Raw genomic sequence first — 14,189 nt, forward strand, 5'->3', positions numbered from 1 at the left:
CCTCCCAGCTGTGCTTGCTGTGCAGGGATGGCCAGTCACTGGGGAAGAGAACAGGGACAGGTTTGTCTCTAAAGCTGGACTTCTCCCCAAGAACTGATTGATAGATAAGGTTTTTTTAGCCATGTGGAGAGAGATTGTGGCAGTGCCATCCTCTCCTTCATGTCTCCTGTCTGTTGTTTGTGTTTTTTCACAAAGCACCCCGCTGAAGTCCCTGCAGCACAGGTGTGAGATTGTTCCCTGAGCAGAGGCAGCACTGGGATCAGCCACGCTTGAGGGGTGTTGTCCATGTGAACACTGCAGGATGACCCAGATGGATTTAAAAGGCTCATTTCCACATCAGTGCCATGCTGGAGCTCAGTGTGAGCCCCGAGCCCTTCATCTGGGCACAGGAATTGCTCATCTCCTTCCAGGACAGAGATGTGCTCCTTGGGTAGAATTTACCATGGCAGAATGGGGCACTCCAAGGAGATTTATTTCCTTTCAAAGTCATTCTGGCATTAAAAGCTGAGTCAGTTCTTTCCCATTAGTTACAAAAATCTCACTCTCCTGGCGTGTGGAGTGACAGCTCCCTGAAGAGACTCTGCTTCTCACAGTCTCAAATAACTGCAGTCAGATGACTTCCCTCAAGTCAGCCTTTTTCATAGCAATTTCAGATTTAGGCTGCAAGCACACCAGTCAGTATTAGCAAGCTGGAATTCCCCACTTTTTATAGGAAGGCAGGGTTTTTTTCTGTATGTTCCGGGATTACGAGAGTTTCTGCTATGGTGTAGTTTTCATTTTGCTAAAATTACTCTCAAACTCCTGTTAGTTTAAGGGGGGATAATTAAGGCGGTGGACCCAAGGCCCTTGGAAAATCAGCCTTGAGAACTATGTGGGGTTTTTTCTCTCTTATGAAGTAGGTGGCTGGGTTTGAGTGACTTCCAGTAAAATTCCTCTAGAATACCAAGTCTTCCTGGAACACCTGCTTATTGCTCACCTGTCTGCCTGAAGCTGCTTGCAGGAGCTTTGGCTTTTTCACTCCTGCACATTGGACAGCACCAGCACGTGGCTCTTCACAGTGAGGGCCATCAGGGCACTTTGTGTCTCTGTAAAAGAGGAAATTTTTTTTTTCCTTTGAGTCACTTTTTTCCTTATCCCTCTTCTCATGTAATACTATATTTTACTGGGAGGAAGACCCTGGTATGAACTGCTGCTAATCCTGCCAGCTAATTATTAATTCACGTATTTTCTCAGAAACCACCACTCTGTTAAAGAAAAAAAAAAAAAAAGAACAAACATTCCCAGAAGCTTCCTAGAAGTATTTAACCATCAAGGACAATTGACAGCTGAAGGTAAATAGTATGAGAACCTGAAATCCTCAGTGTAGTTAACAGTGTCTTATCTCTGCAGCACCAGGAAGTTTTAAGGGCCTCTTTACAGCCACCCCTGTGCTGGGTTTCTGATGGTGTTTGCAGGAGGATTAAAGCAGCTGAGAGGGTGGGAGTGCTGGTGGAGGCAGCTGACCCTCTCCACACTCTCTGTGCCCAGTCAGCCCCTGGGCTGAGCTGGCCTTGCAGAGCAGTGCTTGTACGCCTTACAAGGTGCCCAAGGACAGGGGAGTCCACTTAGCCATTCCCTGAGGGTGTTGTACCTCAAGTTTGGGCTAAAAGACAAATAGACACATATAAATAAAGACAAATAAAGTCTTGTCTTTAATGGGTTACTTAATGCAACTATGAAGTTGCAAAGTTCCATCTCAGTCAAGTGCAGGAATCTCCTACTGCACAGTGAGAGGCTGCTGTGGGCAAAGTCCTTCTCTGGGAGTGACTGAAGCCTCATCCCAAGGAATTCCAGCCATCCCTCTCTGGCCTGACCAGTTTTGCTCTGCTGTGATGCCTCTTGGGTGACCTTTGGGTGGCTGCTGGGCACACACAAAGGGCTGATCCTCACCTGCTGGGGTTTAAACACAGGCTTGTGTTTGACCGTGTCCAGGTTGGTGTGTCAGCATCCCTGGATGCTGCACCTATACCTGTGTGGCATTTGCTGTTTGCAGCTCCAGCTGAGCAGGGATTTAGCAGGATGTTCCTCTGTGCCTCTCCTTCGTGCCAGCTGGCTGAACCTGATCAGGCTCTTGCTGCTGCCCTGCTGGAGGTTATTTCTAAAACTTGGCTATCCAGATCTTCAGCACTGTGCAGCCACAAGGGATGGCACTGCTCTGCCCTGCCATGTGCCAAGTGCTGCAGATTTAGTCCCCCAAGGATCTTTGGCAGGAGGTGTGTGTGACGCTGGCAGGGGCAGGACAACTTGAACAGGAGGATGCTGTGAAGATAAAGCAGTGCTGTGTGTGAAATCAGTGGACGAGCCAAATCCTTCTCAGAAGCGGTGTTTAAAGAAAAAATCCTTTGTGGAAAACGCTCCATCAGCTGTTCATCTAAGCCAAGCTGCTTAGGAAGGGAGCAGGCACTGTTTAGAAAATAACACCATGAAGTATTGGGTTGCTGCTGCTGCTTGTTATGGCACGGAGCAGGTTTCATGCTGGCTGGTAGCTCTGAATCTGTGGCTTCATGGAGAGTGTTTTCTTTGATCTCTCTCAATAAAACCCTAGAGTTTTGAGAGAAAAACTTGAAAACAGGTTGGTGCAAAATGGATTCTCAGTGCTCACCTCTCTCCCCTGCCCTACCGAGGTGTTTAATAGCTGCCACTTTGCACCTCTGTCCATCCCCTATGGTGAAAGGGATGGGTGGTTGTTTCTAAAGCCTGGCTGTTAAAATCTTGAGATACAAGCGTAGGGAACGCTCTCATTCAGAACCATGTAATCCTCCATTAATAACTTGGAAAAACATAATTTTTAGGAGTGAGGATTTGAGACACAGACATACAAGAACAAGCCAGGAGTTGCTGTGAGAAAGGGCAAAGCATATTTCAGTGCACACCCCTCTTTCAAACACAGACTTTTGTGCTTTTATATGTGGGGTTTGTTTGCTCTCAGGCACTTGAGTATTTTATAAAAAAATGGATAAAAAGCCGTGCCCACTTGGAGCAGAAGCGCCTTTGTTTGCTGCCTGGAAGGGTTGAAGCAGTTCTTGTGTGATTGAAAATAAAAAGTAGACACACACTAAATGTGAGAGATCTTATTTAAAGGATTTTGATGGATGGGCTGGGCAGAAATAAATCTGCTGCAGGACTGCAGTAGCTTAGCAGGGGGACAGTCAAGTTGTTAATGAGTAAATTCACTGCTTCCATGAGAATAAATGATTACAGGCAAAGGGTGCAAAAGGGGCAGATCACTGACCTAGAGAAATTCAAAGTGAGACAGAAACTCCCTGCCTTTCCAGGGCTTTTCCACCTCCTGCATATTTGTTTGTGGGGATAAAAGGTGCACAAAAAGGCACCTTATTAGCTGAGGCTGCTGCCAGTGCTGTGGTGCCAGTGCTGCCGAGCGTTTCCAAGGCTGATTCCTGGCAGCAGAGCAGCCACTCGCCCAGGCTGTGGACAGAGGTGACCTGTGCTCCCAGAGAGCTGCTTTTCCCTGGCACTGTGGGTTGATAACCCCATCCAGGCTCTGGCATCTCCACGTTTTCCAGGTGAGCTTGTGGCTGCGGTGATGGACCAGGCAGTGCCTGGGGGGATGGATGGGCTTGGGAGGGAGTGAAATAATTTGATTTTTGAAAGTGGGGAAAATTAAATTAACACTTCCCCCCACTTTCCGTAGCAGTTCTTTTTCTGCTTTTCCTGCTTGTAGGTTTTGCATGTGCCCCTAAACAGTGGGAATTATTGCCTGTGCCCTGGCATGGCTCAGCAGGTCCTTTCCACCCTCCCAGGTAATGCCCAGCAGGGATGAGCAGTGCTGGTGATGCTCTCCACACACACCACAGGGGTCTGGAGCAGTGGTCAGGGAGAGATGATCTGCTTTGTTTTTACATGGTGCTATTTTCATAAGTCAACGCCAAAGGTAATAAATCTGTGGAAAATTAGCGAGTGGTTTGCTGTGCAAACTCCTCCTGCAGGGTCTGGGAGCAGAGCTGGGTTCTGCCTCCCAGCCAGCACAGCCTGCTCAGACCTTCTAATCCCACAACCAAAAAGAGCCCCTCTTGCTGCTTGTGGAAATGTAGTTGTCAATTTTACAACAATGTGAAGAATTGTTTTGGTCATTGAATGTTTCTCTGTGGCTTTGAGGTGCCTTGGAGTATCAGTGAGACTTCCCCAGAACTCCCTCACCAAAGCAAAACAGGATACTGACTTGGTCCAGCTTGTTTTCTTATTCCCACATGGAATAGTGAAATCAGTGTCTTGAGGAAAGGAATAGAGAAGAAATGTGTGAGTTTGCCATCATGTGCTGCTTACACAGAAGGATGGATGAACAAACAGAGAACGTGCTGTTCCAAAAGCAGCTGAGTATCCCTTGACTCTCTGGAATCTGCTTTTACTCTTTAAGTCTGTCACAATGGGCAGTAATCAGGATTACATTTTAATGGTATTTTGGTGCTGGGTAAAGCTGCCCACCATCTAAAGGCCAATGGATAGGGCGTGGGACAGTGGAAATGCCCTCATCTCCATCCTCTCCTCCTGGCTCCAGCACTTGCTCCATCCTTCCAGGCACTGGGGTGGCTGCAAGTGATTGTTACTAAGGAAACTTGCTTCAAAACCACTAACAGCAACACCAACTCCATGTAGAGATGTTACTATTTTCAAAGAAATCTGGTTGCTAATTAAAGTAGTGTCAGAATTTCCTGGCTGGAAGGTCGTTTTATGGAATTCCAGAGGCTGGTCAAAGGTTGAGCTGTACCTGGCATGTTTTCAGAGTTAGGGAAAATAAGGGATATGTGTGCCTGGAGACAAGTGTGAGCATCAAGTCTGGTGTTTCACCTCTTTTCTCCATGAAGAAGGGAAGAAAATGTCTGAAGTGGCCAAGAGCATAGAGGTTTTTATTCATCTGACTGATAATAGGAGCTAAATAAAGGCTTTGAAAAAAACCCAACCATTTCTCTTGCAATATTGGTTGGGCAGAACTGTACTGGAACTAAACATGGAATGAAAAGTCTGGCTTTTCTGCCAGCTCTATTTTTAGAGCTACTGCTCCATCTTTGCATCTGAGTTTTCTCAGCAGATGCACTGGAAGCAGGCAATTTGCTGTTATTTTTTCTGGCCAGGCTGTGATAATCCGCAAGATAAGGATGTTGGATGGAGGGCAGGGGACTCACCAGACTGGACAAAAATCCCCCTGAATACCAGGACATGGGTCTTGTTCCAGGTTTGGGGTCACTGTGGTCACAGACTCCTGAATATTTTCTGTGCTCCATTAGGAATGACCCTTCCATGCTGGAAGGGGAGTGGCTGGGCAGTGCTGGCTGGTTTATTTGTGTCCCAAGACTGCGGTCACAACTGGAATAAAATTCAGCAGCAGTAACTGCACCCAGCAGTGCTAGAGATGGATTTGGGTATGGAGAGAGGAATTGTGTTTGGCTTTGAGAGCCGATATCTGCCCTGTCTTTCAGCTGAGGCATTGCAGATGATCCAGACATATCCAGCAAGAGCCCAGAGGTTCTTGTGCTTTGCTGTGAAAAGCAGGAATAGGAGATGAAAGCTGTGCTAGCCCTGGGCTGGGACTGGCCTTCCAGAGAGCTGCCAGCAAGCAGGGACACTCTATCAGCAGGGCCCAGGGTGTGTGTGTGTCTCCCATGGCTCAGAATGCTCTGAAACCATCTCTGCCTCCTTCCTTCAGCCCTCTGAGAGGGCTCAGAGGGGTCTGGAGCCTGTGCCTGCCCTGCCCTGCCCCAGGGCCATTTACACCTGAGCTTGCAACCAGCACCAGCACTGGGGTTTTTTCTGGCTGTTGTTTTCACTTCTTGAATCACTGAGCCCGAGGCTTGGTTTTGTGTCAAATTTCACTGTTTGGGCAAAAGCTGCATCAATTTGCCCGCATGGTAATCCGTGCTCTTCAGAGGGAGGGGACTTCTGAGAACCAGAAACATGCAGGAGTTGGAGTCCAGTACATTTAATTAGGAACACTCTGTTCCAGCATAAAGCTGAATGAAGAGGAGGACCCTCTAGAAATTCCATAGGATTTACTGGCAGTAAATTCATTATTGTCTTTGCAAAAAGAAAGGCAGAAGAGAGGGATGCACCTCACATTTCTAAATTGGTGTTTGTGGTTGCTGTTCATTCAGAGCAGAGAACCCCCTGTTCCTGGGGCCAGAACATGTACAGGTATTTTTGAGCCGCAGGGAATTTTCTGCAGCTACAGGCAGTGCTAGATTCCAGCAGGAGCATTCATTTATTCCCTGCAGGATAAAGCTGGAGGAGGGTTTAGAGCAGAGGGAAGGTATAACTTCACAGGCTGGTGTTCAGCCCTGTTCCCATGCCAAGAGGCAGATGCTGAGCTGTGAGAACAGGTCCTGCAGAGAAAGCAGCTGCCTGAGCTGAAGCCTCTTGGGCTTCCCTATCAAATACCAGCTCTGCTGAGAGGGTAAGCAGGCAGAACAAGCTGCTCCTCAAAAAAAATCCTGGTCTTGTATGGCTTGACAGCACGTATGTTGTAGAGGGGAACTGGGGCAGCACTGAGGTCTGTTTTCCCTCAGCTTTTGAAAAGGATGCCTGTTTCCCCCTTGGCTGGGCTGGAAAGTCTTCTGGCAGCAGAGAACTGAGTTGGGTGACTGCTTTGGTTTCTTTACTCTGGATGGCAAACCCTGAGAGTGGTGACAAATCCCACCCTCCTGCCCATTCCCAGCTGGAGAGCAGCCTCTGACCCGCTGTGCTTGATCTTCCTGTGGATTTCCCTGCTGGATCTGCTTCACTCCTCCCTGAGCATCTCCCTCAAGCCCCCTCAGTCTACACCCAGGTGTGTTTTCAGGTGTCAACAGCCTGCAGTGGGAGCCACACCAATCCTCCTGGTAAGTGGAGGAGAGGCTGCCCCAGAGCCAGAGGAGCATTTGGGAGTCTCCTGAGGAGGTTTTTGCTGGAATGTCCTGCTGAGGGGGGAGCTGAGCTGCTGTCAGTCCTCAGGGGTGCCCACATTCCCTTGCTCCATATGTGCACACCAGCACTCAGACCCTTTGTCTGACGGACCCCACCAGGATCTGTGCTTTATAGATGTCTTGGTAGATTTAAATACCTCTTTCTTGTTTCTTCTGGTCTTTACTCACCCAGTCTGGATTGTCAGGGCTGTTTTGGAGGCATGTTATAATTAATGAATGTCCTCTGGCTCGGTGGTGTGTGTGGCCAGGGCAGGGCTGAGGTTCTGGCTGCTGTTCTGGCTCTCCTGCATGGCTGAGATGGGCACGGAGCCGTCCTTCTCCTCCCCTTGCAGAAATGTCCCTCTGGATACTTGTCAGTCTTCAGGGGGGTGTATGCTCATACAGCCCCTGCTCTGCATGAGGAGGGACTCCTGGGCTATAAATCTCTGCCTTTCAAGCACTAAACTCCCTTTTGGGTTGTTTTTGACATTAGGAATTTCCTCTGATAAGAGAACTTTATTTGCCTTTAAATATCACTTTGTGACAGGATGATGGAGTGGGGATTCTTGGAGCGAGCCTGTGCCAGCCGGGGAAGCGAAGTTCTGCTGGGGCTTTTGTTTCTCTCTAGCACTGACATTGTAGCTCTTTAAAGACTAGGTTTATTTTATACTTGGCAGGAGTGTGTGTGCACATGTCAGTGTCCAGACAAATGGGAGCAGCCCATGTTGGAGCTGTGCTGGAGCCAAGTGGGTCTCCTGCTCTCCCCTCCCTGTGGCACCTGGGGAAGAGGAGCTGTGCTGGGGTTTTTCTGGAACAGGCTTCCAAACACAGGCTGTGTTGGAGAAGCTGGTGTGTGGAATGCCTTAAAAAAAACAAAAAGAAGGATTTTGTGGTACTGTCTGCAAGGTACAGTTGGATGGTCCCTGGCTGGCAGGATGGTGTTACCCCACAAAGAGCCCAGAAGTCATTGTAGCTGGTTTGTAGTGCTAAGCCTGAGCCCCAGCACAACCTGAGCACAGCCTGTAGCCACAAAGTCTGAGCTGTGTTTGCATTCAGTGGGAGCTGAGCTCCCTAATCTGGCTCTCTGCAGCAGCCCTGTCGTATCACCATCCCTTTAGATACGGAGGATTCCGCTCCACAGGCTGCAGGAGCTGCAAAGTGCCAGCTCGTTTATTCCGCTTGGATCCCAAGAAGTTCTCTCTGCTTTTCAGGGTGCCTCAAGCAGCCAGCTAACTCTGTGTTCTTTCTTTCAGCTCTTCCACGTAGCGTATGTCCTGATCAAGTTTGCCAATTCCCCTCGTCCTGACCTCTGGGTGCTGGAGCGATCGACTGATTTTGGCCTCACCTACGAGCCCTGGCAGTATTTTGCCTGTGAGTATGACAGGGAGCTGCAGCTCAGTGCCAGGTAGTGAGGCTGTGGTGAAGATAACTCTGTGCAAAGACAGGGTTGGGTTTGGAGCTGTTCTTGTGTCATTGCTGTGATGCAGGACATGTCTTCTGTTTCATCTGCCCAATAAGGCTGCAGACTTGCAGGTTGGATGCTGCTCAGGACTGGAGAACTATTTTACTCTCTGGTACTAAATGTATTTTTTAAAATACTGTCATGACATATTGGGAGTGCCAAAGTTGGCACCAGTGTGTGCAGTTGGGTGTTGTTGCTCTAGGTCTGAAGGTAAGATTTCTTATCATCTCCTCCCTGCCCTCCTCTTTCAGTCTCTTCCCTGAAATACCATCCCAGACTGTATTTCAGCTCCTCCAGAAGCCAAGCAGCAGCTCTCTTCCAAGTGGCTGCTACCACAGAAAAGTCTGGATGCAGAAAACATTCCCTTGTGCTTATCAGTACCGGAGATTGGATCCAGGCTGTGCAGGGCAGGGAGCTGCTGTCCTGCTGCAGTGCAAGGTGGGATCAGAGACAGCTGGCTGGAAGGGAGATCCAGTCTGCGCACTTGGCTTCCCAATTCTCTGATTAAAACCTTAAGAAACAGCTGGTTCTACAAAACTCTTCTCCCAGAGGGTCTGTGGGGTAGCCGGATGCCGAGGAACTTGTTAACCACCAGCTCCTCCCAGAAGCACAGCAGTAATTGGGAGAAGATGTGAGTTAAGATCTACAGCCAGAGCTTAAAACCTGGCAAGAAAGGACTTGGGAGCACTCAGAGGTCTTGTCCTGGGCTGTCCCTAAAGGCTCATATTTCTGGCTTACCTGTCAGGCTGTGCTTTGGATTTCTGGCCTTTTCTTGTGCAAGAAGGAGCTGCAGACATTACCTCTGTGTTGCCTTAGTGTGGTAGCTGCTCTCTGGGGCAGATGTTTTTCTCTCTGCTGTGTGCTAGTAGGGAATTACTGCTGTCAAATTCCTGCTTTGCTTTCTTCTACCTTCTCTGAGAATTTCTCTGCCAGCTCTGAAGCCTCTCTTGGGGCCCATTACAGTCATGTTCCTGCATGGTTGGAGCTGCACGGGGAGCTCTTGCCTCACTGGTGTGTTCCTGTGTGTAGTGGCAGTGCTGCAACATCTGGAGTCCCCTTCCCTCCCAAAACATCAGGCCCTCTTACCCCTCCCCTGGACAAGGGAGATGCAGTGACACAGCCCAGTGGAAAATTCCCATGGAAATAAAGAGGTGGCTGCTCCAAAACCTGCCAGATTAGCAAGCACAAGAAGTCCTCTGCACAGGTTTATTTTTATCACAGGGAAATCTGTAGGTGGTCTAATAAAAACACTGCCAGGTCAGTACCAGGGTTAAAAGCAGCTGGCAGAAATGCAGGGTTTCTTCAGAGCTGCCAGTGAGCCTTGCCAGGGGTGGCACTGGCACTGTCCAGCCTGGCTCAGTGCTGTCCCTGGAGCTGCCATCACAGGAGGTGCCAGAGTGCCTTTGGGCTTTGCTCTGTGGGAGGAGAGTCTGCTGGGTGAGTCTCTGTTTCCTTAAAGCACTGCTAGAGTTTAAGGCCAATGAGTTATTCTGTTTTAGCTCAGAATGCCCAGCTTCTGGCTCGCATGGTTGTGCAGATTTTGCAATAACTGGAGGAGTTCTTTGGTTTTCCTGAGTAGCTCCTTGGGCTGAGCATCCTGTCTGCATGTGGCAGTGCTCTGGAAATCAATCATCTCGAGCCACTGGTGACATGTTCCTTGCCTGGGGCTTTAAAAATAAATGGCCTTAAAAAAAATGCCTGGTGAAGCAAACCTTGGTGGCCAGAGACCTGGTGTTAAATATTTCCACATCGTCCTGTGGATGTAACTGAGCTCTTGCTGTTGCCAAAACAGTGTTTCCCAGAGCAAGGCCATATTCTGGAGACAAGGTGTGGATGGGTGCGAGCCAGAGGTGAAGGCAAGGAGGCAGAAATTCTCTGCTCCCTCTTTGCTGTTCCTTCTGCCTGGCTCAGCCTACCCATGCAGCACATGGAGTGGGGGAGCTGCCTTCTGGAGGCACATTGAGGCAGATTTTGGAGGATTATTCTCATGAATTGGGTTAACATTTCCCCTTCAGTTTCCTGTGTGAGCTGAGCAGCGCTGGCAGGAACGGGAGATTGTGTTGGCTGCCTTTTCTTCCTTTTTCTCCCCATGGAAGCACCCTCAGGAGCACTGCAGTGACGTTCACTTCAGCAGGCTCTGCTGTGAGCTCCTGGCACAGCTGAAAAGAGAGTGGGAAGAAGCAGCAGCCTCTGTCCAGGTTCTTCCTGAGGGAGCAATCCCTGAGGGTAGCAGGATTCTGCATGGGTAGATGCAGGTGCTCACCACCCTGCACAGTCAGGCCCTGAGCTGCCCCAGCAGTGGTTTGGTTGGCTCTGCCAGCACAGGGATGTCACACATCTGGGGACAAGGGTGCTGGGCTTGCAGGAGCAGTTGTACTGGGAAGCCAGGCCATTCCTGTAGCTGCAAGGAGAGCCTTGGCATTCAGTGTCCCCAAAGCAGGTCACCAAGCCAGCAGAGTGGCTGCCTGGTGATGCCTGCTCCTTGCCTTTATCCAGCCTTGCATTGCCACTTAGTGGCAGGAGCCCTCGTTTGCTGTCCCCAAGGAGTGGCTCTTGGTGGTTTTGTATTTCTGGTTTGTGGCATTGGTTTAAGAGCTGAGTTCAGAGTAAGGTGTGAGGAGGGGACCTGCAGTATTTGGAAGAGGCAGAGCAGTGGCTTGCAGGATGTCTGCTTGTCCCTGCTTGTCCACCCTGCCTGGGGGGAGATGTCCCAGCAGTCAGTGTGGCTTGTGCTTGATCCTTTTTTCGGTTCTGTGCTGCCTTTGGGACTGACCCAGGAGGTTTAGGAGCCACATGAAATGATGGTGCAGCTCCCACCCCAGGAGCAGAGCCCTGGCAGCAAAGAGCCCTTCTGCAGTTCAGTGGAAGCAGTGTAGCAAATCCACTGCCAGCAAGGCAGCAGACTGAGACCAGAGTAAGATCTCAGGCTGGTTAAACTGTGGGCTTAATGCCAAAATTGAGGGGTGGGCTTCTCTGCAGGTGCTGGCAGTAGGTACAGTGGCTATTCTGACCTTCTTCATTTACTGCAGGGAGGTGATTTGGGGAGTTTCCTGCCTATTACTGCTAGAGTGACACCCTCCCTTAGTGGAGGACATGTATTTAGCCATGACAGAGTTTAATGACACAAAGCAATCTCTATGTGGTAAATGCTTAACAGAGATTGTACACCCATCTCTCCTGTGGTCAGCGTGGGAAAATCCATGGAGGGCTGGGAATTGTTCCTTTTCTCTTACTGCTCTCGTCTCTGGTTGGTGAACAGCTTCCAAGAGGGACTGCATTGAGAAGTTTGGCCAGCACACTGTGGACCGTATCACCAGGGATGACCACGCCATCTGCACCACGGAGTACTCCCGGATCGTGCCTTTGGAAAACGGGGAGGTGAGCAGTTCCCTGTTTCCATCTGGAGTGTCCAGGGTTACTCAGGGGCTGTTGGTACTCCTGTTAATAGGCTCCCTCTTGATTTTTGGATACCACTTAAAAGTATTCAGCTAAACCAAATGAGATTGACAGAGAGCTGATCCAGTCATCTGGAGAGAGATTGATTTCCTCCCGCCCCACAGGGTTACACAGATTTGTTCTCTCAGATTCACAGAATGGTGTGGGGTGGAACCACCCAGTTCCACCTCGCTGCCATGAGCAGATCCAGCTTCCACGAGAGCTGGCTGCTCGGTGCCCAGTCCAACCTGGCCTTTTCCCTCCTGCCATGCACAGATTGTTGTCTCTCTGGTGAACGGGCGCCCGGGAGCCATGAACTTCTCCTACTCTCCTCTCCTGCGGAATTTCACCAAAGCCACCAACATCCGCCTGCGCTTCCTGCAGACCAACACTCTGCTGGGCCACCTGATGGGCAAAGCTCTGAGGGACCCTACGGTCACCAGGAGGGTAAGGCAGGCCTTGATGCCTCGTGCTGGTGAGGGGGAGCTGTTGGAGGGCTGTGCAGGCCACCTCTGGGGAGGAGAGGGACACCCTGGGTGTTGCCTGTGGGGATTTTCTCTCAGTCCTGCAGCCCCTAAAGCTGAAGGCACCTGCAGCAGATGCTGCTGTGGCTGGAGCTGGAGGCTGCTTGGCAAGACACCAACAATGTGGAACTGGGAAACACCTCTTGGTGTCACATGTGGCTTTCTGGCTGTGCTGGGAGCCCCCCACTCATAGCTGGTGGGCTCTGAGGTGGTGGATCTTACCACAGGCAGATTCTGCAGCCTGCAGTGTTTGTAAGGGAAATAGCCCAACACATCATTTTACTGGGTAAAGTCCTGCTGAATCTTGACTAGAATGGTTATGAATCTGGTTTGTAAAAATAGTAATGGCCAACTTTGCTTGTGCTTTGCAGTACTACTACAGCATCAAGGATATCAGCATCGGAGGGCGCTGCGTGTGCCACGGCCACGCCGACGTCTGCGACGCCAAAGACCCCAACGACCCTTACAGGTACCTTCTGCAGAATCCCATCCTGTGGGAAAGCATTTGAACTGCTGTTCTGAGAATGAAAGATGATCCCAGAGTTAGTGGTGTCCTGTCCTGAGCTTGTAATGGTGCCATCTCTGCTGTTCGTGTCTCTGCCTTGAGAAAGGAGCAGAAACTGCTCCAGACAAAGTAGCAAAAATCACACATTTTGTCAGAGTATTTTTCAGCCAGGTTAGTTTCCTGGTCGAGTTTCCCTGTCCACAGCTTTGCCATCCCACTGGAGCAGAGTGTGAGAATGATAAGGAGGGATACTGATGTAGAGCAGGGAGGTTTTCCATCAAAGTCCTGGGATAATTTCTGAGCTGGAGCAGAGGAGTCTCCTGCTTCCCATGTGGCTTCCTAAGCATTGGGACAATGCTGTCATAAATAGATGTTCTTCCTTGAAACCAGAGACTGCTTCCCATTTCTGCTCAAAGAACCATAGATGGGTTATGTACATATCTGAACAACTCTTTGCAAAAGAATAAGAATGTGTAAAGAAGTTACATTTTGGCCAATGGAATTTCCCATCTGCCTTGGGAACTTGGAATGCCAAAGAGCTTCTTCAGACCATGAAAGTGTTGCTTTTAGCCATCTGTTTGCAGCTTGAATGTTGCCTTTATGAAGGCGGTGGGTAGATTCATCTGGACGAGGGGAGCTTGTATTTCTTTCTCATCAGGATCATGTAGAACTTTTGGATCGTCTAAAATAAAATTCCAGTGAGTCCCAGCCAAGGTTAAAGCTGTTAAGTATTAAAACAAAGATGTATTGGTAAGCAAGCCTGCCTGAGTGTTCCAAACTCTCTGACAAAAGGAAGTTCATAAATATTTGAATGTACAGTTCCTGTTTTTCAGACATTGGTGTTGCTGGATGCAAAGTGCACCTGTGTGGGGTAAAAGGCTTCATGGGGACAAGTGATTCTTTGACATGGAAATGCCAGGACCTTTCTTGGGTATATCAATGGCTTGGGGCTCTCCAAGAAGGGAGGGAAGGTTGAACAAGGAGAGATAGCTTGGATATCCTTGTTCACTGCCACTTCTGCTTGCAACCGTCTCTGTCTCCCGAAATTCCTCTCCTCCACTCTCATGTGGATGCATTTGGCATCTTCACTCTTGGCCCCAGCCTGTTGTCTGCTGTTGCAGCACATGTTGGTAAGCAGCTGTTGCATTTCATCCAGAGCAGATCACTGGCCTGAGGGAGGAAACATCTCCTGCCTGTGTACTTTGTACAGTCAGAGCATAACAGCTGTAAGTCCTTTGGGATACAGCAGGAAAAGGTGCTGGATAAATAGATCCTCTCATGGCATTGCTGTACCCTTTAGCAAGCCCAGGAGCACAGGCAAGTCAGCAGAA

The 14,189-nt window shown here is 49.5% G+C and overlaps 1 protein-coding gene across 1 annotated transcript in view; it reads left to right on the plus strand.

The window, feature by feature from the left end:
• Window positions 1–14,189, plus strand: part of LAMA5 (laminin subunit alpha 5) — an 85,270-nt gene that overhangs the window by 27,921 nt on the left and 43,160 nt on the right. The window contains 4 exon segments of the mRNA XM_041478398.1: window positions 8,186–8,303; window positions 11,654–11,772; window positions 12,106–12,276; window positions 12,725–12,822. Coding sequence (XP_041334332.1) covers window positions 8,186–8,303; window positions 11,654–11,772; window positions 12,106–12,276; window positions 12,725–12,822 — 506 coding nt within the window.

Source organism: Pyrgilauda ruficollis, unplaced genomic scaffold (assembly GCF_017590135.1).
Source record: "Pyrgilauda ruficollis isolate IOZ18807 unplaced genomic scaffold, ASM1759013v1 scaffold45, whole genome shotgun sequence".
In the NCBI taxonomy this organism is placed as follows: domain Eukaryota; kingdom Metazoa; phylum Chordata; class Aves; order Passeriformes; family Passeridae; genus Pyrgilauda; species Pyrgilauda ruficollis.